This window comes from Typopeltis vanoorti, chromosome 10, assembly GCF_054136105.1.
Source record: "Typopeltis vanoorti isolate ZY-2024b chromosome 10, IOZ_Tvanoo_1.0, whole genome shotgun sequence".
Lineage (NCBI taxonomy): Eukaryota > Metazoa > Arthropoda > Arachnida > Uropygi > Thelyphonidae > Typopeltis > Typopeltis vanoorti.
Genome location: NC_143558.1, coordinates 89,789,085 through 89,815,967, shown reverse-complemented (window position 1 = coordinate 89,815,967; position 26,883 = coordinate 89,789,085). Strand labels below are relative to the sequence as shown.

Genomic DNA, 26,883 nt, shown 5'->3' with positions numbered 1-26,883 from the left:
TGCAGAATATAGCATGTTTGTCTACCTATAAACTTCTCTAAAACTATTTCTCTAAAATCTTCACTACCACACCAGAGATACTGATAGGTCAGTAGTCAGACACATCAGTTTTTGCACCACCCTTGTACAATGGAACCATCATACATTCCTTTCATTCCTGTGGTATCATTCCTGAGCTGAGACTCAAGTTATACAAACATGTGAAAGGCCTAGCCAATTCGGTTGAACATTCCTTTAGCAAATGGGCCAATATTCCATCTGTCCCTATAGACAAATTCTTATCCAGGTTATGCAACAGCTCTTCAACCTCATTTTGACGAACCTCTAATTCTTCATCTAATGTAGCAGTGGCACTGTGCACCATGTTAGATACACCTGGTTAGATATATCTTAGCAAAGTGAGCACTCATTAACAATCTCTTTAACTTCCGATACTCGAGTACCATCTGCATTAAATAAAATTATTGATGACAAGGGGTCATCCCAGGAAGTTACGAAAGGAAACTGTGAGAAAAAGGGTGAGGAGCGGTTTCTTTGCATTGAGGATGGTTGAACAGTGGAATGCATTGCCTGAGAGAGGGTTAGAGCAAGAACAGTCAATGAGTTCACGGAGTGGTATGATAAACTTTGTGTTTCCTAAAAACGACCTCCCACGATAAATCTTTTGACTGCATGGAGACCTGGATAATAATAATAATAATTTATTATTTTTTTACTTGTGGCATAATGATAAAATTCTTTGGGATTACCTTTAGTTGCATGGCCAATTTCTTTTCATACTCTGATTTAGCGTTCATCACAACACTCATTACTTTTCTGGCCTGAGCTTTATATATTTCACAACTCATCTCACACTTATTTTCATGATATTCTTTCCAATCGTCTTCTTCTTGTGGATTTCTTGCTTAATAAGTTGGACATCCATTTCACTCCCAACCTATTTATTCTTTGAACACTAGGGTTACATACAGATACCACCTCATTTAAGCACTTTTTCAAAGATTCCCATGCATTACTGACATTTTTCCAATTCAGTAACTGATACCACGTGACCATGTTTTTTCATGATACCATGTTTTTTCACTAGAGGTCATGCCAGTAGAATAACTGGTGATCAAATCATTGTTTCTTTGGCTTACTGTGTGTAATGTAACTCAGCTTGTCCATGTATATTTGTATATACTCCAGATGATGATCTTAATATGAAGATCGAAACATTGGGAAATTAAAAGTTATTTATAACATGGTTGTAAAGTCCATAATTTCTAAAACGAATACCATGTGACCAAAGATAGAATTCCCCTAAGTTGATAATTTCCAGCTTGGAGTTGAGCATGTAACCTGTGTTAGTGTGGCCGAGTGGTGCCTAAAACTAAGGCACTGGTTTTAGGCACCAGTCTCAGTCTCTCTGAGGTGTGGGTTTGAATCCCACTGCTGCCAAAATTTTCTGGTTGGCCTAGTCATTAGCATATCCGCTCTCCAGCCAAAAGGCTGCAGGTTCGAATCCAAGCATGGGCACTGATGTTCGTGATTGTCTATGGAAATACTAGTGGTGGTGGTTGGCAGTAGATGCCGTTGGTGTAGACGATGAAGATAGTTGTGGTTGGTGGAGACAGAGGTGTAGAGTAGGTGCCCTCCCTCGATGAGTCTTTGGACTCCCTGGAGGTGTTACATAATAATAATCAGAGCAACAATACAATTAGATACTTCCCAAGAAAGTACAGCATAATCACTGTCACTAATTGGTGGTAAAATAACTATATTCTTAACAGAGACCCTTTCTGATGCTATGAGCATATCCAACACTCTTTGACCTAAAGTTCCTTCTTTCGCATGCTGCTTGAGAAAGTTGTCTCACAACAATTGAATAAATTCCTCTTCTTTCTTATGACATTTCTCTTCAACCCAATCAATGCTTGGAAAATTAAAGTCATCCATAATGATTATTCGTTTGGTACCCATAAGGCTAAACTGGGGATGCATTTCTTTGTCCCCTGCAACTGAGTCGCCAGGTTTGTAGCAACCCCCCCCCCCCCATATATTTCATTCTGTTAACCTCTACTTCACACCAGATAGACTCAAACTCACTGCTACATGGGACACTGTTACCATCATTGTTTTCTTGTGTTTCTACCCTAACTGGGCTTAAGTCATCTGATATCATCAGTAACACTCCTCCTCTCCTAACTCTTCTGTCATTTCTAAAAATAGTATACCCATTACACTCGATCCCACTTACCATATCTGATTCTGACAGTTTTCACTAATGCCAACAATCTTAGGCCACATCAAATTCAACCTCTTTGTTTCTAATGCTGCTGGCATTTGTTCTTATAATTCAAATAGATTGCATATCTAATTATAAGAACAGGCTGCTAGTCTGTTCTTATAATTAGATATGCAATCTATTTGGTCTTGTTCTAGAATTTTCTCTTTTCCCTCCCCAGACATACTTAAAATGCCCAAACTAAAGCATATTTTCCCACCCCTTTGCCACATACATAACTATGTTCGAAGACATTCATATATTTATCACGTTTGCATACCATAGCTGAACTTACACACACATTTTTCCCATTCCTCCTTTGATAATCTAGTTTCCCTGACTTTCTGCATTAGGTCTCATACCAAGAAGTAATTTCTCCAGGCTTCTGATGGCAAATGAATTCAAGTGCAGGCCATCCTTCTTATACAAGTCATTCTGCCATCAAACACACCCCATGCATCTAAAAACTCGCATCCATATCTTCTACACAGCCTGCACATGAAATCATTTGCTATTATTGCCCTCCTGCTTAACTCAGTACTGTCATATCTGGGTAGTAATCCAACAATTTTTACTCTCTCACATTTCTTTCTCACTTCTTCCAACAGACCTTTGATATCTTCTCTCATACTATATTTGTCACTATTTAAATTATTTGTACCTTCGAGAACTACCATCTCTTTTACTTTTCTTTTTTGGTTTTAATTATGTTTGTCATATTTTTAATTTTCGCTCCCATAGAAACTAGAAGTGGTGACTCCCCCGGCAAGCACAATTTTTAAAACTGAGTCATCATACATTTTATTTGGTCACCTATTTGATTTAATTTGGTCACCTAGGTTTCATTTGGATGAAGTCCAAAGGCAGATGATAAATCTGCAGAATACTCTTTACAAGGACAAACTGACATATCCATGTGGGTTAAGGCTTAATTGCTGGGAAGACATGTTGGAGGTTTAATGGAGTACTGACAGCACTAAGAAACGATTAAAAACTAATTATAATGATTCCAAGACATTTTCAGGAAGTACAACTAGAACTTGTAACACACACACACACACACACACACATGCAAAGACAACAGAATACTCAATGAAACACGTTGCTACTACTCTACCATCTTATCTAGGTGATGCACCCTCTATGGGCATTTGTAGGTGGCCTGGGATGTAAATTGAGATCTCTGTCAATGTTAACCAAATTTTGGAAAGTTTTTTGCATTTGTATTTGTTTAAATTTGGTTGATTTCTGAGTTCTGCAGATTCTAAAAACAGTCTTTCTTTTTTAAATTTACTGACAGAGCATGGCAATTTCTTTCAGGAGCCAGATTGTCATAGTCATGATTGCAGATGTAAGTTTTGTGTTCATCTAGATGGATGGTGACTGATCTACCTGTCTGCCCAAAGTATATGCTAAATTGAAGGAGGGAACAAAATTGTGGTAGAACATATATGGGTAGTAAGTTGTGATGGAGCTTAAAAGCTGTGTAGAGCTGTACTTTTTTAAAGACCTGGCAATTTTTTCCAATGTATCTGAGACATAGACAATGGTAATGGAATTTCTGAAATCCTTCTGAAGAGATGGCCGAGGACTGGGGGAAGATTGATTCTTTTTTTAATTCTATAGCCATTAGATAGGAAGGAGTTGTGTATGTGGTTGAGTTCTGTTGAAAGAGAGGTCTCACCGGAATAAAGATTGCATGCTCTATTAGTTAGCGCTTTAATAAAGCCATATTGTTGAGAGTGGTGGAAAAGTTTGTGAATGTATATTCACAATGTATATTTGTGAATGAATGTTTGTGAATGGCTTGTGTGAGTGGGTTTTCTGTATAAAATGAAGGACAAGTTACCATTCAGAAGATGTGCCACTAAAGTGTCTAGGAAGGGTAAACTATTGTTATTTTCCTTTTCCATTGTAAACCAGATTCTTGGATGTGGACTACTAGGGTGACAAAGAAAGGAGTCAAATGTGTCTGGGCTATGAGGCCAAATAGAGAACACATCACTTACATATTTTAGCGAGACAGAAGGTTTGGGGGGGGGGGGGGGGTAATCTATGGTTAATTTTTAAAACTTTTCGATGTAAAATTTGGCAAGTGAGGATGAGAGAAGGAACATATAACAGTTCCCCCTATCTGTTTGTAAATTTCGTTCCTTCAGCCAGAATTGATGGCAAAAGAAAATAGGTCTAAGATATCAAAAGGAATAATGTTTTTTAAGAGTGTTAAGGTGTTATTCAAGGAAATATTGGTAAACAGTGAGGTGATATCAAAGCTTATTATTTAAAGTTGGATTTTCAATCGAGGTTTCAAAATGGGTGTAGTCGTTTATAGATGTGGTATGACCAACGAGGGTGATAAGAGAGTTTGCCAGATGTGTTGACAATTTGTAGCATGGAGCAACAGTGGCATCTACTATAGGTCTTGTGGGGGGGTGGGGAGGGGAAGAGAATTGGGTTTGTGATTTTAGGTAAACTGTATATCCATGGGGTACATGCACTAAACGGTTTGAGTTTTTCATCATTTCAGGCAGCCAGGAAGATACATTTTTAAGTAGGCTTTTTAACTTGTGTTTTGGTTTTTGATAGGATCATAGTCTAGTGGGATGTAGGTAGGTAGGGCAATGTCAGAGAATAATATCCATTTTCCGATTTCATTCAGTGCATTATCCTTATCCACTCTGGTGATGAAAATACTTTTACCTTTTCATAACTTTCTGAGAGCAGCAAGCTAGCCAGAAGATAGATTACCTTTCAGATGCCAAGACTAGGAAAGAATAGTCATGACATCAAGTCTGATGTTGTTTGCTATTTCTGGAGCTAAGTGACAGATTCCACATTCTGTGTTGCACATTAGGCATAGTACCCGTTGATGCAAATACAAAAATTGTGGCTGAGGCTTAAGGCACCGATGGCATCTTCATTGAGCCATTTTGAAGACAGATTCACTATGGTATGGAGAAGATGAATTTGAGGTTGTGATTTAGAACTGCACAGAATATTATACTCTTTGATATGCTTATTTCTTACTTTTAGGAATTCTTTTTGGGCAGATGCATTAAGCAAAGCTCAGAGTTGAGGATCACTGAGCGTTCCAATTGTAACAAGAGCCAATGGCAGCAGCGAGGCTGGCATGCATTGTGGTAATCTGATCTCGCAGTAGTGCAAGACCACCACATTTATGCCAGTCTATTATTCATGGTGAAGAGTTAGCACACAAAGCAAGACAATGCATTAAGTTGAAACTACGTTTATCTAAGCAATTAAATTGGCTGGCCTTTCTAATAAGATGTCAGGATACAAGAGTAACACCTAACTTCATCATACTAAAAATTAAATTCCAGATGAAAAAAGCCCTCCGTATACACAAATATCCAAAAGAATGGACCAAAGCTCAGAGAGTTGAGGGCTTCGACTGTAATGAGCCAATGGTGTAGTTGTAGTGGTAAAGCTGGATATGTGTTGCAGTGATCTGTTCTTGCAGTAGTACAAGACTATCACATTTGTACCAGTCTTACCCATCTGTGCCAGTTCGAATTATTCATAGTGAATAATTTCTTGAAGGAACAAAATTTACAAACAAATAGGGGGAACTGCTATATTCCCTCTATCTGTTTGTAAATTTTGTAGATTCCTCCCCTCTTACCCCAACTGCCAATTTTTACATGGAAATTTTTGAAAAACGAGCTATAGACTCAGTCTCCCTCCCTCAATCCTTCTATTTGGGTAAGATATGTGGATGATGTGTTCTCTATTTCACCTCATGGCTCAGATACATTAGACTCCTTTCTCTGTCATCCCAGTAGTCTACATCCAAGAATCCAGTTCACAATGGAAAAGGAAAATAATAGTTTACCTTTCCTAGACACTTTAGTGGCATGGCTTCTGAATGATAACCTATCCTTTGCTGTATACAGAAAACCCACTCACACAAGCCTATACATTCACAAACTTTCCCACCACTATCCTTCTCAACAATGACATTATTAAAACTCTAACCTGTCTAATGGCTACTGTGCTTACAGAATTAAAAAAAAAAAAAAACCACACCTCTCCCAAATCCTTGGTCATCCCTTCAGAAGGATTTCAGAAATGCCATTGCCATCCCCTACATCTGGGGATACATTGGAAAAAATAGCCAGGTCTTTAAAAAAAAGTACAACCTCTACACAGCTTTTAAGCTCCACCCTTGCTGCCCTTATCCGTTCTACCAAAGATCAACTCCAGTAGCATCGCTGCCCATTTCGGTTGGGTGTGCTGTCATGTGGATTATGCAACCCACACTACAAATTTCACATCAATTTGACTGTATGCATGGGCGTCTGCAGAAAATTGTTTTTGTGTCTGTATGTGTGTGTGGGGGGGGTGGAGCTTGGAGACAAATAATTACATCAATAAATGTCTTTTAGCATTTTTTTTTATGTAATTATTTTGTTTATGTAAACTATAAATATATTACTTTTATTTTACATTGATTTTAATGATCTTTAATTCTTGGAAAAAAAAGTATTTGGAATTAATACAGTTTTTAACAAAATTTCATATATAAAAAAATTGACCAGCATATTTTATTAAAAATCAACTAATTAATTAATCCCAAAATCCTAAATGAAATTATTTCAGTTTAAAATAAAAAAAAGCATAAAACTAACAAGTAAAATAATACTAAATTACATACACTTACCTTTTAAAAATGTATTTTTCTGTTTAAATTTGTTTCACTATAAATTTACAACTCACACTTCACTCAGTGACTCACTAGACACAGAAGGCAAATGAACTGGTTGCTGTTCACAACAGTAATGAACATTTTTTTCACAAATCAGAAAAAGATGAACCAAAAACAGGAACACGTGTTCTATGGCTACCCCGCAGTGGGCCGAAACAGGCCAACCCATAATAAAATTTTAAGACAGAAAAAGCATCCTATGGTTGAGGGTGTAAGGTAACACATCTCAATCACTTTTACAATTATAATTTGTGGAATTTTTTACTCGATCCCGAGGAGGTGTCCTGTTTGCCCCTCTGATGCACATGACCGTATGATTGCATTTTTATCGATGTATGAAAGCTTTGAGAGTGCATAGCATATCAGCGCTCATCTTAATTGGTCCAATACAATTAATTGCAGGATAACTTTGAATACTTCTGCATAGAGTGGGGGAACAATCTGTTTGTTTTAGGATTTATTAGAAAACAACAATTAAGGAGAATGCTATATTTGGTTGGTATATTTGAAATACTCAAAGATGAAAATATGTGAACCATCATTTATAAGACGTGAGAATAGGAAATGAAAGGAAAGAATAAGTGTGAGTAGAAATACTTTCATTAATGGTAAACGAATTATTAACAATTGACATTTGTGATATGTGTGTGTCCTATAAGTTGTTGGGTAGAGTGAATAGCACGATTCTATAAAGTCTAGATATGAATAAGTGAATTTATGATGGCATAATTAAAAAAAAAAACTTATGAGGAGACAGAGTATGGAAGGAATAAATATGGTTTGATGGAGCAGCAAATCATTTCGTAAAATTTGTTGCCCATGTTATGTGTATTTCTCTGGTTTGTGTATATTTTGCTCTATTTTCCAAGAATTTTCTTTTGTTTACTGAGACTCAGTGTGCACAATATCCGATCATTATCGGAATTATCCACACTTTCGGGAATCCTACATTCATTATTTTATTTTTTTTTTTTTTTTTAGTATCAGCGGTCTGTCTTTCTTATCAATCTCACATATGCTGGTATTTTTTTGTAGATCAACAATGTCTTATAATACATAGAATATTCATTTTTATTCAGGAATAGATATTTTTTTACTGTCTGTTGTTTCTGAAGACTAGAATAAAAATGTATCTATACCGTTAAAAAACTTTGCAATAGCATCTGTTGAGGTTGCAAGAGAAACATTTAGGTTTTTTCTCCTAACATCCACTTTCAAATTTTCAGTTCCAGAGAACATGTGTAACAGCTGTTTGTAATCCAGCCACCAGATACAGAAAGCGTTCAACTCATGACAATATTCAATTGAATTGGTTGAAACAATAACCAATCACAGTCACTAGATGAGCTCTCAATGTGAGAGCTCAACCAGTTACTCACCCATTTATACAGTTACTAATGGATAATTATCTGAAACAGTATGTGATGAATGAGTTTGAGAGTATTAGATCTGGTAATAGTATCAGAAGATCTATCTATAACTGCAGTAGCAACTCTACCTCTAATCAAGGGAAGTGGCCATGCAGTCTTGTTCTGGGAAGTTGCTCAACATGTGGAATTCTCAGTAAAGAAAAGGCTTGCATGGAACTACAAAGCTGGAGATTATGACAAACTTAGGCTGAAGCTTGGAGCAGTGCCACAGTATGAGAAGCTATAAGGAATGAATGTCAGTAGTGTATGGGAACTGGTCAGGGATTGTTGAAAGAAGAGAAATCGAGTTGGAATTAAGTGGAAGAATATGAAGCAGTGGAAGAATATAAAAATATAAAGCAGAAGCTACAAAAAAAAAAAAAAAAGATTTTGGAAGGAACATAAACAAAACAATGAATAGCATATTCATGAGCAATAGAAAGCATAGGCAAGAAGTGCAACTAGTATTGTAAGGAAAGCTAAATCAGATTATGAGAGAAAATTAGCTAAGCAGGTCAAAGTAAATCCAAAAGAGTTTTTTGTTTTTTTTTGCTATGTAGCAAGCAAGAGAAAGAATGATTACAGAAGGGTAACTTTACTCAATTCTGATGGTAGGAAAGTGACAGAAGCAGAAGAAAGAGTTGAGTTACTAAGCGAACACTTTACAAGTGTGTATCATCCTGGTGAACACTTCGCAGTTACTGATGAGAGAGGCTGAGGAGTGAACTGAAGTAGATGAACTGGAGATGCTTACACTGAAAAATAAAATATGAATACAGCAGTGGAAATGGGCAATATGTCAGCTCATGTGATGCAAGAATGTGCAGGAGAACTGGCAGTGCTTCTGACTTCTGACAAAGTTGTTTAATCTGTGTCAACTCTGGCAAGGTTCCTGAAAGAGTGTAAGATAGTTCCATTACATAAAGGTGGCTCTGAGACAGAAGTAGTAAATTACAGACCAATTAGTATCTCTGGAGAGTATTATTTATTATCCCTCTTTAGAAAGCTGTGATTTGGCCACATCTTGACTACTATACACAGACTTAGTCACCTGGATTTCTTGGAGACCAGGCAGTGGAGAGGATTCAGAGATGAGTGACCAAGCTGGTGACAGGTCTGTGGAATGCTCCTTATGAGGACAGACTGAAGGTGTATGAATTGCAGAGTTTAGTTGATGGGTGGAGGAGATGGTACATTATAGAAACTTATAAGTTACTAAAGGGATTCTATAAGAATGATACAAAATCAATTTTTCAATACATGAGAAGTAAACGGAGAACAAGGGGTTACTCCTGGGAATTGTGAGAGTGTGGTCAGTAAGGGTGTGTGTGTGAACCAGTGAAATAGATTGCTAGAGGTAGTTGTGAGTGCTCCAACAATGAATAAGCTTAAGTAGAATTATGATAGTTTTTGTGTGAATAATGGATAGTGTGGGTCTCCTGAGCTTAGACTTTTGACTTAATGGAGATATCCATATAATAATAATAACAAAATCCACTGTATACTTGGGTCCTGAATCAAATGACATAAACAGTCAAACTTTTCTTATCTGTCTCTTTTCTCCAGATGAATTTGTGCACATCTTTATGCTGTAACATGGTATTAGTAATGATTAGTTCATGTCCTAAACAGAAATCCAGCAGGTACTTACCATTATCATTAACCTTGTTCACCTCTCCAATTTTTTCCAAAACATTTCTGTGAGTCTGCTATACATTTCCAATTCTGCTGTTTAAGACTGCCTTGTCTAATTATTTGAAAAATTCCTTCATCCTCTTCATAAATAAAGCCTTCTTTGGAACCATATACACAAATAAGTTGCCCTATCCAATTTCTCCATTCTGATGTCTGCTCACATCACTCTGCTTGATACTAACAGACATTCAAGAAGATTATCTTTTATGTTTGTGTGAAATATTACAGCTACTCCTTCCATTTTCTGATCATTATTGCTTGAATAAAACATCCTGTATTTAATTAAGAAATAGCTATACAGCTTCATTTTGGCATCATACAGAAATAATGGATATTAAAGATCCAACATTATTTCCAAGTCAAGTAGGTAGAAACTATGAAAGTTTCATAATCTTCAGCAGAGAGCTTATGACAATACAATCAGCAATGGAGTTGCCTTAGTTTGCACAACTTAAAAGAACATGACTGCTGCCCAAGTGTCCGTATATTTGCCTTTTATTAGTGCACTTAATAAAAGTTTCACTGGCCTAACAGCTGTTCGATCGTTCTTGTATTCAGAATTTAAATATTGTTACCAGTTCTTCTTCTGCCTTCTCCCTGAATGAAACTCATAATATATTGAGTGAAATATATAGGAATAATAAATTCTATTTAATTTTCTCTTATATAGTGAAGCCATTATTTAAAACATTAATACCTTTACTCATGTGCTATAACAAAGTGATGAATGTATTAGGGAAAGGAAATGCATACACAGTGGTATACTTAGATTTTGCAAAGGTTTTTGACTGACTGCTACACAACAAGTTGCTAAGTAAACTGAAGCAGTGGGACAGGATACATTAATGTGTATGAGGATGTGGTATCCCAAAAGAGAAAAGTCTCTAGTGGTGTGCCACAAAGGACATTGTTGTTTATCTTGTATATTAATGATACTGAGATGGATTCAAATAAAGACATATAACTGTTTGCAGATGATGCCAAGCAGATGCTGTGGCCTTACAAGAGGATTTGAATAAACTATACGAGTGGACAAGTGAGTGGAATTATAATTCAATGTTGCAAAGTGTAAGGTTCTGAAATATGGTAAGGCAATGATGGGATGCAAAGTATACACTTGGTGAGAAATTTGGAAGGAGGCTGAGGAGATGAGAGTGGTAATAATACTTTAAAAAAAATGTTAGAAGCTTGATGGAGTAAAACAGCACTGAGAAAGGACTAAAATAATATTTAATTCTTCCAATATTTTGTCTCAGTCACTGAGTACAATATGAGACATGTAACACACATAAGGCACCACAAAACTAAGCGAAACACATGGATGAAAGACTACAGTCTTGACTAGGTGGAGTGCCCTCTGTGGGCACCTGTTAGTAGCCTAGGATGTAAACTGGGATCTCAAAGTATTAGTGTTCCCTATATTTTGGGAAGTTTGATGCAACCATATTTATTCAAATTTTTGATTTCTGGAAGCAGCAGCAGATTCTAAAAATAGTTTTTCTCTTCTAAATTTACTATAATGTAACATGGTCATCTTTTTCCAATTAATTCAATTCAGTTAATTTTACCAATCCAAAGCATGGTCAAGACTGCAGATGTTTTTTTTTTTTTTTTTTTATGTTCTTCCATGCAGATCTATCTGTCTGTCCATAGTAGGATAACTTGCAGGAATAGGGAACTATACATTCCAGGAATTGGGAGAAAGAGGAGGTCTTTAGTGGAACAGATAAAAGTAACTAGTTTCTACAATAAAAAAATTCCACAGTATTTTGAACAAGAATATAAGACATTGAACTTATCCCTTCGGATATGATGGTGAGCTATCACATTGCATCCCTTTTCAAGAATACTCCACATACCGAAACAACAAACATTCTACCCCAAGAATTTTCAGCAGACACAGTGAATCTATTCAAATTTACAGCCACATGGATGCTTTATATGGAAAGAACAGCTATACACTAACAAGTGGTACAAAATGCTATGGGTTCACCCCTATCATCTAACCTAGCAAATTTTTATCTGGAACATCTGGAAGAAAGAATCTTTGCTCTTGACACCAAACTATCTATTTGGCTACAACACATTGATTACATATTTGCAGTATGGAATCACACAGAGCCAGAACTCCATTCATTTTTACAAAAAAATCATCAATTTACATCTCTGAAGTAAATTCAGATTAGATAAACGAACATCAAGAGAATTTCCTTCATAGATATTCCTATCCAATGGAGGCTGGACAGATCATGTTCTACTTCTGTCTACCAAAAACCACTCTTTACAGGATGATATATATACATCAGCAACCAATCTCAGAAACATAGCATCATAAAATCCTTAGTGACCAGAAAACACACGATTTTTCTTCCAAAGGGTTGCATTAACATGAATTGGAAAACATTAAACAAAGAGCTCTACTAGATGGATTCAACCTAAGTATAACATAAAAAATAGTCATCACCACTCCAAGACAACATCCATCTACCTTCAAACCTATCATCAGTTACCCTCTCCAAAAGACAAACTCTCAACAACGATGCCTACCTGGAGTATACCAAGTCCCATGTTAATGCAATAGGTCATGCTATGGGCAAATAGGAAGATCAGTAGATAAACATATTTCTAAATATCAAGACCACATCCAGGTCATAAACTGCACAAATCAGGACAGCATGGAATATGCTGTCCTGATTTGTGCAGTTTATGACCTGGAATCCAAACCATAACATAACACAAAGCTTTTATACAAATCCATGTACGGATATGAAAGGCTATTCAAAGAAAGTGCTGAATTATAATGATTGCTTTACCATCCCAAAAGTTTGGGAAATTGTACTGAACTGTGCCAAATAAACTGCATTATATTAATTAATTATCATTTCAGCCCAACATTTTTCACTTAACAAATTCACAACTACTTGTACAGAAGGATTCAAATTTGTCATATGTGCTGCATTATCCTACTGTTCAAATTCCTTACTATTGTTCCTTGCTCTCATCGAGCAAGGAACAACAGTAAGGATGTCTTACCATATGTAAGATGAAATATATGTAAAATAAATATTATTTTCTACTGTGGCACACATGTGAATGTTTAATAATGGTAGTTCTGACATGCTCTTTTCCTGAAACGCACCCACCCACCCACCACAGTCATAATTCTTAATTTTGTATTAGTGCAATATTCTACTTGCTTATAACCTTTTCAGCACTAATACTGAAGAGGCCAAGAAACTTGGTTGAAAGATTTGCTTTCAGCAAATACTTTAAATTCTGACAATAATGACACTCCTATATTTGATGATAAACAAAGAAATTGTTCTTTAAGACATACTTGTGCTACATTTCTTCAATTCACATGAAAAGACAAGGAAACAAGTGAATAATATTTATTTAAAGGCCATATATTTCAGCCTGAAAATTACAGGCCATTATCAGTGGCAACATTAATTAATTACAAGGTAGAATGTGAACAACAGAATGATTTTAAACCTGTGTGCATGATGTTATATATAAAGAAATGCTAAGATATAACAGAGGAAACACTATTATTAGTTATTAATTAACTGTATTAAAAAACTTTCAATGATGTGTGATTAGAATAAGACTCTTCCATATCTTAGGTAGTGGGAGGCAGTCTTTTGATTCTAATTTGGACAGTGAAGTTAGGCTTCAGCACTTTTTTTAAATAAATGTTCGAACTTATGACAAAGATGAAGTATGCATATTTCAGACCAGAGAATATTGTGGTTCTCATCTATTTTTTCTTAATACAGTTAATTCATAACTAATAATACAGTGCTTTCTCTGTTATAACTTTGTTTTGTTTTATATGTAACATCACATGGCTCGATGTTTCAAATCAATCCACTGTTCACATTCTACCTTGTTATTAACTAAGGTTATCATTGATGATGGCAATTTCAAACTGTCATCATCAATGATGACAATTTCAAAGCTTGTGATTTTCAGGCTGAAATATATGGCCTTTACATTAATATTATTCACTTACTTCCTTGTGCTTTCATGTGAATTGAAGAAATTAAACAAAGAAAATAAAGCTATTTTTGGTAAAGGAGTGGAACTTTTTTTTTTGACTTATCCAATTACGTTACAGAAATACTGAATCACCAGTAATAAGAACTACACAGTTTACCATAAACACAAAAAGACCCCAAATACTTCCTCTCTCGTGGCAATCAAATACAATTTTTTTTAAGGTGGCTACCACCCATGAAAGGTTTCTTTAAACCTATGGTGCATTAGTACCATCGATGGAGCTAAGACTTTTCCCTCTTTTTATTAATTTATTATTATTATTATTTTTAATAATAATAATAATTAATTCTGAGAAGGAAGTGGGATGCAGGATACAAGCAGGTTGGAGGAACTGGAGAGAGATGGCTGGAGTGTTATGCGATAAGAGGGTGCCGATCAATCTGATCGGCACCCTCTTATCTACTCTTTATTGGAGAGTAGTGAGACCAGCTATGACGTATGCTATAGAAACTGTGGCCCTGAGGAAAAATAACATCAGCAGGATGGAAGTAGCAGAGATGAGAATGCTTAGGATGTGCGGTGTGACCAGAAAGGATCGTCTGAGAAATAACTATGTGAGGGGAACAGTGAAAGTTACGAACTTAGGAGCGAAGATACAGGAGGCAAGGTTGAGATGGTATGGTCATGTGATGAGGAGGGAGGATGAATATGTGGGAAGAAGGGTCATGCAGATGGATGTGCAAGGAAGGAGGAAGTGTGGGCGGCCAAAGAAGAGATGGAGGGAGCTGGTAGAAGAGGACTTGAGGATGTGGAGGAGACTCATCATCAACAGTGACCCCACTAAGTGGGAGAAGCTGCAGAAGAAGAAGAAGAAGAAGAATTATTATTATTATTTTTACTTTTTTTTTTGTATTTATTTGTCACAAAGTCCAGAAACACTGCTCTGGAGATCAAACATGGAACTTTTTCAAGCCATTTCAGACCTCCAATAAGGTCGGTGGCCTTATACTGGCAACGAAATTCATTTCCCACCCAAAAGACAATCATAAACATCGATATCCATGCAGGATTCAAATCCACAGTCTATAGGTGGAGAGTGGATATGCTAATAACTTGGCCAGCCAAGCTGGCATATTACTCCCCAAGACTCAAATCAACCAAATGCTCCAAAGCTCTCAAACCAGTCAAACTCCAATACTCTTGACCCAATCTAACTCCTCTTAACACAATGTTTCATTAACTATGCTGCATGCTCAGAGTTAGTTATCTCTGTTCTACATCTGATGACATTTTAAAATGAAATGGCTAGTGTACTGTCATGTTGCTGGCTTGCCATGCACATAATAGGTTTTATTTTATGTTCCTTTTTTTATTTATTTTCAACTCAAATTCTTAGTTTTATTATTATTATTACGGGCAACTCCAAGGAGTCCTTAGACTCATCGAGGGAGGCCCTAACATCATGTCAAGAACAACTATTCAACATTCACACAGTATCTATCATAATACCTCGCCTTGAACTCGTTCAGTCATGGCACCCACAACAGACTCTGGCAGCTTATTCCACTCATTCACCACTCTCCAAGTAAAAAACCTAGCTCTAACACCCTTGCCCAGCTTCCATGTATGGCTCCTAGTCCTCCCACCACCAGTCCTATTCTCAAAAATATCTTCTGAATTAATCTTATAGAAACCCTTCAGTAATTTAAATGTCTCAATCATATCACCCCTTTTCTGCCTATCAACCAATTTCTGCAACCCACAAATCTTCAACTTGTTCTCATAAGGTTCATTCCATAGACCTGCTATCATCTTAGTCACTCGTCTCTGGATCCTCTCCACCTCCTCCCCATCAAGAAGAAACCCTGGCACCCATATCTGGGCACAGTAGTCTAGATGGGATCTTATCAAGTCTCGATACAGAGGAACAATAACCTGTTTGTCTCTGCCTGTTAAAGTATTTTTCAGCAACCAAGTGATTTGATGAGCTGATTTAGCCACTTTTGCGATGTGCCCCCTAAACTTCAACTCCTTATCCACCAACACTTAGTTTGTTTAATTCATTTTTTTGTTATTGGTATATCCATGTTTTTTGACTATCTGATAAGTATCTCTAAGCTCAGAGATACTTATGTGTTCTTTATGTTAAACCTCATAATTGCATACCATCTCAACCTGATCAAGTCCTGGTCCAAGTACTATATTATTCCTTACATTCAAAAAATGCACATAGGTAGATCAATTTTATAATTCTTATTTAATATAATCTCATTTATTTAGCATTTCTGTAACCTAGTTGGATAAATTTAAAAAAAAAAGGGATGCACTATTACTAAAAATGGCTTCGCTTTCTTTAACTTCAGTAATATTTCCAACTTTTTAACCTTCTCAACAAACTGATTTCAATTATAATAATTCTTGTGACTTGTATTATAGGTTAGTGCTGATAATGCTAAAATGCTAAATGAAGATAATGGTAGTTGCCAATTACTAAAATAGCATTAAGTAAACTTACGTGTGGTGTGTGCCAAACATGATTTCCAATTTTGCCTAAATCAAATAAAATATCTGTTTTAAAAGTCTATTTTATAAAATATATTTTATAAATGTTATAAAATATCTGTTTTAAAAGTTTATTTGCGGTGATCATTTTAATCACTGCAAATAAACAAGCAACTATTCAAAAACAGTAATACAAACCAATATTTTGCAAATTATTAAACATCTTTTAACAGCAATTCATCCACTTCAAGCTACAAAACTTATAGTGTACTAGTAATTTAAGTAGCAAGTGGCAAGATACAGGACTGGGATGAAAGAATAAACTTAATATTTGATGCTAACAGCTGTGCCACAAAGAGAGAAGTTGGAAAGTACATGGATATTAGCCAGGCATTACCATGTTTAAACATCTTCTGAGGAAAGTAAATTTATAACACATCGAATGAACAATTCCTGTGGAAGTATCTACAAAAAATAATGAAAAACTGCTCTTCTCTGAATCAAAGCATAGTTTAATAATCCAGCACCATTATCCCGTCCATGGAGTGGTTCTCAGTAAGATCTGAAAAATACTCCTCTACAGCTGCACCTCTTGATTCAAAGAAAAACATTGACCAGCGAGGAAATTTTAGTTTTGGGAAGAGATAGAAGTCAGAGGAAGCCAAATCTGAGGAATACGGTGGATGTTCCAACAATTCATAGCGCAGATCCCTGAATTTTCCCATTGCCAAAACCTTTGTGGACAGGTGCATTTGTCCTGATGAAAAATGAATTTTTTTCCTGCAAACCGGGTTTTTTCTTATGAATTTTTTCATCTAGTCTGGTTAAAAGATCGGAATAATATTCCCCAGTTATTGTTTTACCCTTTTCAAGATAATTAATAAACAAAATGCCTTCAACATCCCCAAACACCAATGCCATGACCTGTCTTACTGATGAAACTGACTTTCTCTTCTTTGGTGAACAACCGGCTTCTGTTCACTGTTCTGACTGCTGTTTGGATTCTGGTGTGTAATGGTGAATCTAAGTCTCATCCATAGTAATAACTCGATGCACAAAATCAGTTTTATTCTTGTTAAAATGCTCCAAGCACTGTTCAGAGATTTTCATGTGAGTATGTTTTTGATCTGCTCTGAGCAAGTGCAGCACCCATCTTGCGCAAAGCTTTTTCATTTGTAATTCTTCATGCAAAATATATCCTACATGTTCTTTTGAAATGCCTACTGTCTCAGCAATTTCACACACTTTGACTCGCTGGTCATCCAATACCATATAGTGCACTTGATCAATGATTTCTGGTGTTGTTACACTTTTTGGATGTCCTTCATGTGGATCATCTTCAGGGCTGGTATAGCCATGTTTAAACTCGGTAGCCCATTTCTTAATTGTCGAAAACGAAGGAGAAGAGTGCCCATAAACTTTTATGAACTTCAATTGAATTTCTTTTTGCATTAAACCTTCTTTTACAAAGAATTTTATAACTGCACAATACTCAATTTTATTCATTTCAAGGGATACAGACAATGCTTTTGCTTCAGACAGCTGTATAAAACAAACTACTTGATAGAATGACTTGCAATTTCACATGAATGCTTATTACAGATGTACCAACTTAAAAAAAATCTTGCCAATAGTGTTGCCGTCTATGGTTTAGGCCGAGAACTTTTCAGACCACCCACATATATTATGGATTTGGATTAATGCTGCAGGTCAAAGTTCATACCAATTACCTTTTATTTTGAAGACAGCATCCTTTACATGATTCCTCTTCCCATCTATGTTTTTATATGTTTGTTATATTTGACAGGCAAGTTCCTTTTGAATATCATTCATGTGTTTTTTTACTTTATTTTTTCAAAATACAATATGGGTACAATATGGATTCTCAGCATGTGATGAGTAACTTTCAATGGATACATCATTTCCAATGCTGTGATAGCCACAAATTTATTTTGTGATGGCAACCAAATTTATGCACAACAGTCCAAATGTAAAATTATATTAAATTATATAGAGGGATAACTTCCTCATCTGAATATTATATGTCTCTTAAGATCCATATAATCCTTAGTTATTCTGTCCACTTTTGCAATATTTCTCCTATTCAAATCACTCCCAATATCATTAATGTACAAATTGAACTGCAGAAGTAGCATATGTACAGAATTCACTGAAAGCCACTAGTCGCCTGCTTCTCTCTTGAATTTATTTCTACCTTATACTACTCTCTAGTGTCTCCCCATCAACCATGTGCTTATTTATGGAACCAGTTTTGTGTATGTTTGCTCTAACTTACATAACAGGGTAATATATGGTATTTTTTCACATGCCTTTGCAAAGTCAAGCAATATTATGATGTAAATATTTTCCTTATCCAACTCAACTGACATGTTATTGTAGAAAGTGAGTAAATTACTAAGCAAATACATCTCTTTCACAAAGCCATGAATTCCCCCCCCCCTAGAGTGTCAACTTACCATCTATCAATTCCTGAATTCTGTGCATAACCAACTTTTTCCAGAACCTTAAACCAAAACTCCTGAGATAATAAATGGTCTTTAATTTAGCATATTCGTCATGGAGTCTCCTTTATGTAATGGAACTATTTTTCTTCTTTCCACTCAATTGAAACCCTGCAGAGTTGAGGCATACACAGCCTGAAAGGAGGCATTGCCAATTCTCTTGCACTTTCTCATAATACATGTGCTATAATCCATACAATCATAAAGCAGTATTCATATTAACAATCTGTAACACTGTAAACACCTCCAGTTGATCTACCTCTCAATCTACAATGGTTTCTGTCACATCAGTCTTCCGTTATCTCTGTCTGGATAAATATACACTCAATAGACAAAACATTAGAGATAGGGGTGATGAGAAGTTGACACTGGCATCCCCCACACTGAGTGAAACATACCTAAAATGGACACAGAGTAAATAGGCAGACATCAGGGATCCCCAACAGTGCATCACAATCAACAAACATGGGTAAATGTGGCAATCTTAGCAACTTTGATTGTGGATGTATTATTGGCACAAGACAGATGGGTCATTCAGTTTCAATGTTGAAAGGTCCAAGCAGTGTTAACAAGTGAACAGTACAGCATATCCTGCATACCACAGGCTATGGAAGCCGATGCCCTAATCATGTACTGCTGTTGACAGCTCATCATTGGGAACTGTACCTTGCCTGGTATCAGGACCATCAAAACTGGATCTCTGCAGAGTGGAAGAGTCGTATAGTATGATGAATCCCATTATCAGTTGTACTGAGTTGACAGGAGGGTGCAAGAGTGGCATGAACAGCATGAGGCCAGCCCAGTCATGCCAGGTCGGCTCTGTGATGGTTTGGGGAGCCTTCTCATGTGATACATTAGGTCCCTTAGTATGTCTGGAGAGGTCCTTAAATGCTGTGAGCTACCAGAATGTGCTGGCTGATTGCTTACTTTCATGGCCTTTGTGCATCCTGCAGCTGATGGTCTGTTTCAGCAGGACAATGCACCACCCCACTGGGCCGCAATCACCCTGGCATGGCTTGAGGAACACGCATCTGAGTTTGGGACCATCCAGTGGCCCCAAGGTCCGCAGATTTAAATCTGATTGAATCTCTCCGGAGTGCCATAGAGCGAGACATATATCCGGGACCAACATCTAAGGAGCAGCTGTGACAATGCAGGCATGGCTGGAATTACTTCTGGTAATCCTCTGGTATGTGGTGGAGTCAATGCTTTGGAAAGTACAGGTGGTTAGAGATCCTCCTCCAGCATGAATGCTAGAGGAGGACCAACATGTTAATAGGTAGGTATTTCTAATGTTTTGTCCATTGAGTGTATTCTTGCAAAGTGCTCTTAGTAACACAATTTTTTTCTGCTTCTGTCACCTCTCTCCTATCAGCATTCATTATAGTTATTCATCCATACTAATTTTACTTTTTACTCACCACATAGGGGAAAAAAATTCTTTGAAATGTCCTTTAGTGTGCTTAGCTAATTTCCTTTCATAATCTGATTTTGCCAGAACCTCCATAACTCAGTAAGTTTCAAAAAGAAATGCTCTGGCTGAAAAGACTGACCTAAATTGGAAAGAATCTTAATCACAAATTTTCAGTTGAAGGCGAATCTCAGCTGTCTCAAAAGGAGGTGGCAGGGATTTTCCTCCCAGAAACATAACTTTTCATTCTGCAACCAGAGAAAGTGGCCAGTAGAAATTATGGTTTAAAAAAAAAATCTGGGCAGTTTGTAGTTCTTATGGTTCCTGCAGGCACCATACTGGTCATCCTTTTTGTACATACATGCTTTGCACTGCTCACATGCCTGTTAATCACCTACTTCCTTATATGCCTTTCACAACATTTTCTTTTTTTTTCTCTCAGCTTCTGCTTTATGATACCATTTATTCATTTAACTCCAATGTGATATATTCTTCTGGCTCCTGGAATGCAAATCTCATGCTGGTTTCATTAAGTACTCTATGACTAATTCTCAAGCACAATTAACATACTTCCTTTGCAATTTATTATGACATGGCACTTCCCAAGCTGCTTGCAGATCTCATTATAATTCAGCTTTGTGGTTCCACATATATCTTTTGTTTAACTGGAACTTCTGCAAGCTTAGCCACCACCCATGTCAAGATTGTAAGATTCTTGCAAAGGAATTGGAATTTATACCACTACTGAGGGACGGTTACCGAAAACACCATGTGATGGACTTGGAGCATGAGAATGTTGGACTAATGATAGTATCAGAGAATTTGCCCATAACCAAGGTAACAATCACTTTGCTTCCAACATTCTCATGCTCCCAGACCATTATATGTTGTTTTTGGTAACTGTCCCTCAATAATGGTATAAATTCCAATTCCTTTCCTCCATTCTCTTTTTTTCTTCCAATATGTTTTTCCATAGTGTTGAAGTCTTCATACCTTCAAGCCTTCATACATGTCTTCATCCTGCCCCGTGCTCACTGACAAATTTGTCTATGCATGCTATCCATATCTCATTTTGAACTCCTGGGCCTACAGCAACAACTAAACATATATTTATCCTGATGGCTCTTATCTTACATCAAACAACTTCAAATGCACTAGCTCCATCAACCCTTACTTCCTTTCTGAACTTCTACTATGCAATTCCTCTGCTACTATTATTAATACATCTCCTCCATCCTGTTCCCTATCTTCTTTGAAAAAAAAAAAATGCAGTATCCTCTACTAACAATATCTTCTTCTCTATCAACCTAAACTCATTTAACCGAGAACTTCCACAGTTCTCAGCTAAGTGAAGCTGACAAATGCTCAAAACTTTTCGCCCTTGTTCATGATACTTCATTAGTATACATGCACTGAAATACCCCCTTTAGTTTACAGATACCATTCCAACTTTTAATAATGGTTCCATTCAGTTTTAAAACTTTAAAACTATATTAGCACTTTTCTGATCTTTCTCATTTTCAGATTCACTTATCACAAAGGTCATGCATTCTTCTTTAATAGTTTTGTTTCCCTGATTTTGGACTTCCATTTTCTCACTGAACAAAACTTTTTCCATATAGAGGCAGTCTCCAACTTATATAAATTCGAAATATGAATATATATAAAAGATATGAAAGAAATTTGAGTTATAAAAACTTTACTGCATGTATATTACTTGCACACTACCTAGCAGCGGTCATCTAGAAAGCAGATAGCTTATATAGTGCATGTATGTGCCTTCCTTACTATTCAATATGGACAACGTGTATTTGTATTCATATACTTTCATAATTTTTAGTGTTTATGTACAGCAGTAGAGTAAAATTATGACTAGTAAAAGGAACGGAAGTGGATTTAACCATGCAAGAATACACCAAAATTGATCTAGAGATGAATATGAAAAATATAAAGAAAAAAATAATTATGTGGTACTTATCTCATAATTAACTTAAAAAAAAAAATGTACTAGGTATATAATGTGTCCTGTCATATATTTAGAAGTTTTCGAACTTCATTTTTGTGTAGCAGCAAGCATTAAAAATATCTTTACCTTTAGTTTCCCTTGCTATGTACCAAGAAGCACTTTTGAATAGGAAGCTTCCACAACATACATAAAGATTCCATAATGTACATGATTATTTTACTTAATGGTTAACTAGCACTAAGGGAAGGGGACACCACAGTTTTTCTCCCTAGCTATCATGCCCTTAACTCTCAACTTTTTCACTGTCAAACTCGACTTCAGTCAAATTTTATGTAATTGTTCTTATCTACTGTGTTCGACATTAATCTAAATTGTTAAAAAAATGTTTTCTTTGGTATGTTGAGTGACTAATGTTTAAAAGTTTGAGGGTGTTATTCATAGACCCTGAGTTCAGATAATATCGAAGGTGAGTTAGCCTATCTCATATGGAGGTAGCAGGGGTTTTTCATCCTGCATACAGACAAATCAGCCCTTCAGAACACACGCAATTTACAGACAAAAAATACTAGTTGTGGTAGTGGTGGAGGTGGGCAGTAGATGGCGTTGATGGAGATGATTCGTAGTAGAGGTTCGGTGTAGTGGTTGAGACTGTTGTAGGTGTCCTCCTGCGATGAGTCTTTGGACTCCTTGGAGGTGTCACGAATAATAATAATAATAATATTTTGATCTTATTTTGCTTAATAATCTTTGGGAGGGTGATTAAAAATCATTTTCATAAATCTTTGTATTTGCATTTTTATCTTATAACAATTTTATTAAGAAATGCATTTAACAGTGTAGAAAATCTGCATTCTTTCTGTTCCCTAGTTATAAGTAAATAATTTGCTTATATTGTTTATTGTTATTTATTTATTTATTTTTAATTTAAAAAAAAGTTTTATGTAATATAGTTGTGGGTTCCGGCCTGGAAGAAATCTGAATTTTCAATCCCTTATATCACCTTCAGCACATATTGAGGTTGAATGTCTTGTCAGTTCAGCAATGGAAGGGTCAAGGTGGGGGGGAGCACCACTGTTGGGTAGTGCTTAGGGCATCAGTTGGCCATGCCATAACCATAACACTTTCATGATGAAAATTTCTGGATGACACCTGTAAAGACATTTTTAAGATGCTTCTTCAATCTTAAAAGTCCAAAGTGAAATAGATGATGCTTTTAGCCTGCTATCAGAAAATTTATGAAGAAAAGTAAGAAGCCATTTTTTTTCTATTTTTCTAGGTGCACAACACTCTTGAACATGATGCTTCTGTAACATAATGATTCCATAATGTAACACTTTTTCATGATGAAAATTTCTCAATGATCCAGTAAAGACATTTTTAATATTGATATAAAGGCAGACATAGCAAATGAAGAATGGATTCTGATACTTTTTGGTCTTAAAAGTACAAAGAGAAATAGATGATGCTTTTAGCCTGTTATTAAGAACTTTATGAAGAGAAGAAAGAAGCTTTATTTTTTTTTCTATTTTCTCATACTATTTATACTTTATTGAACTACTTCATATTAATAATTACATTCTGAAATCTAATCTAAGTGTGTATCCTGAATGAAACTAACAGAATTAACCATTAAAACAAGGTAATGGACTACTGTATACAAGTACTATAAACATGTAGCCAATAGGATACACGACTAATGGGTGAGAGGGTCAAATCTGCCTTATGCAAAATTCAAGTTATGTAAAGTTTGCAGAATGCAACTCCTTCATAAGTCAGAGACTCCATACTTATATACTTTTGTCCATGAAATTTCATCCATACAATGTATGCATTGGCTCATTTGCAATAATAACTTATCAATTCACTCCTATCATACACTGCAAAGCTTTACTCTTTCACTTTTTTTTTCTCTTTTTTTTTTTTTTTTTTGGAAGTTGAGGAGGGTGTGGATATGCTATATTTGTGCTAGGACAGGATACAGTGTAAGTCAGCTCAAGAACAAAAATCCAATCCTGCCTGCAAATCTGAGTATTCCCAAAAGTAAAAGAAAGCAAAGTGAGGTCTTTCTTATAAGAAATAACTAAGTTTGGGTTGGCTGAGTGAATAGCTAACTTTCCAATCATGAATGTTTGTAAATGTCTTTAGATGGCAAATGAATGTCATTGCCCAGTGAGAGCCTATCACTTCACATAGAGGCCTGAAGTGGATTGAAAAGTTCCATCTTTAGTATCTAGAGCAAGATTTCTGAATTATATAACCTTTAGCCCTGGTGCTAATACAAATGGTCTACAGCAGCGTTTCTCAACCTTTCTAAGGCCAAGGACCAGTAAAATGCTGAAAACAATTCTACAGACCACTAAATTACAGAGGCATAACTGGGGGAGTGGCGACCGCCCTGGGCAGAACTTTTTTGGCATTTAAGAAATCTTGCCTTACTGTCTATAAAACAGTAACTGAGTGATGAAATAGACTTCGACAATGTCATCGACGATTTTGTGAACAGAAAAGCAAGAAAAATAACATTTTAGAATATTGGAATTAAAGTTTTACTTCGAGCCTGTGTAGCTCAGTGGATGTGGCGTTTGCACACCACCGCGCTAGGCCGCACGAAGGAAGTCTTGGTTTCGAGTCTAGTCGGCGACTAGAGGAAATTTTTCTAAGCCTTTTTTCGACCGGTTCCCGAGTTAGTCGATCTCTGGCACGGGCAAGCAGGTTTTTCCTCCCGGAAACTCGGGTTTTTCGTCCTGTAAACTCAACAAAATCGACCGTAGAACCCACATTATTTCAGACATTAAATATATTGTGTTAGGGTTAGAGACCACGAGATGGCGGCACATTTGAGCCGTCTCTCTTCACTGCGTACCGCTTAATTAGTGATAGAGTTGGGCCATCTGTCTCTGATTGGGTACCAGTGGAGATTGAACTGCCCACTCAGTCTCCAAAATTTAGTTAGGGCTAAATGGCCTCGCCTACTCCCGTATATACGCGAATAAAAAAAAGGCGTTAGCTGAAGTTTTACTTCAAAAATAAACATAGTGTTTTTAGTTTATTTCCCTATACGTCATTTTGACTTTTCGTAATTTTTTAAAAAATCTACTAGCATTTCGGAATTACTAGCAATTAGGAATTACTAGCATTTCGGAAAAACTGTGCCATTTATAACATAATAAATCTAAAAGCATGTTTTGAATAATATGGAAACATAATTAATTAAACTGGAAATAAACAATTAAAAGTGTATCATCATTGAACAAAGTTTTAATTTTTATTAAACAAATAAATAATATGATCTAATTATGTGACTACTTACTTTTAATGAGAAGCTGGCTTGCTGGCGCAATATTGGTCAAATTCAGTCGAAGATTGGCACACATACGAAGATGATTTCTGCATTTTGTTTTTATTTGAAGTAGCGATGAAAATCCTTTCTAACAAAGACAGGTTGTAGAGAAATGCATGATGATTTTCAATGCTTCTTTAGATAATTTGGGAAATTCACTTCTCACTGAAGGCAAGATTCAAAATCAAGCAAAACCAAGATCACAGAATTGCATTTTAAGTCCACTGTCAAAAGCTCAATTAACTGTTCTTTTTTCAATAACAAAAGGTCATCCTCATGAATACAAGCCTGAAATGGATCGCAAACCCACAGAAATTTCTTATAAAATTTATTGGGAAAATATGTTTCAAAATTCTGTTTCATATTTTTGAGGTGGTCACAAACCCTTTCCAGAAACTCAGAATCAACAAAAATATCATTTTCCACTAAAAAGGATTCCAATGTTGGAAAAGGTGCAAATTGTCTGTCTTTTACATAATTCATCCATATTTATTTTGTCGTAGGCATCAAGAACAGTTACAGAATTTCCCTGAAGGGAGAGATTTAGTTCATTTAATTATGAAAAAAGTCTGAAAAATAGGATAGTGTTGATATTCATGCTACGTCAACAAGGAGTGAAGTAAAATCAGATTTACGTTCATTTACAAATAATAAAACTTCGTGCCTTAATTGAAATAACCTTGTTAGTACTTTGCCCCTGGAAAGCCAGCGAATTTCAGAATGAAGCAAAAGTTGTATATATTCACTGCCCATTTCATCGCAGAGTACTGAAAATAACCTATTATTTAACGGTCGAGCTTTAATAAAATTAACTAGCTTTACAGCGTTATATAGCACAGTTTTAAATTCTGGTGGCATTCCTTTGGAGGCTAACGCTTCCCTCTATATGAAACCATCTACCCAATTCATATCCAGAGCTACTTCCTTGACCATAGAAACAATCCCACACTGCCTGCTTGTAAGGGCACGAGCTCCATCCGAACAGAAACCTATACATTTTCCCCACTAGATCCCTTTGTGTATTACATAATTATTAAGACTGAG

General features: G+C 36.1%; 1 protein-coding gene across 3 annotated transcripts in view; it reads right to left on the bottom strand.

Annotated features, from left to right (window-relative positions):
- Nucleotides 1-26,883, bottom strand: part of gkt (tyrosyl-DNA phosphodiesterase glaikit) — a 380,387-nt gene that overhangs the window by 202,522 nt on the left and 150,982 nt on the right. For all 3 annotated transcript variants that reach the window (XM_090399355.1, XM_090399357.1, XM_090399356.1), the window contains exon 7: nucleotides 16,614-16,648. In XM_090399355.1, coding sequence (XP_090255481.1) covers nucleotides 16,614-16,648 — 35 coding nt within the window. The remainder of the gene's footprint in view (nucleotides 1-16,613; nucleotides 16,649-26,883) is intronic.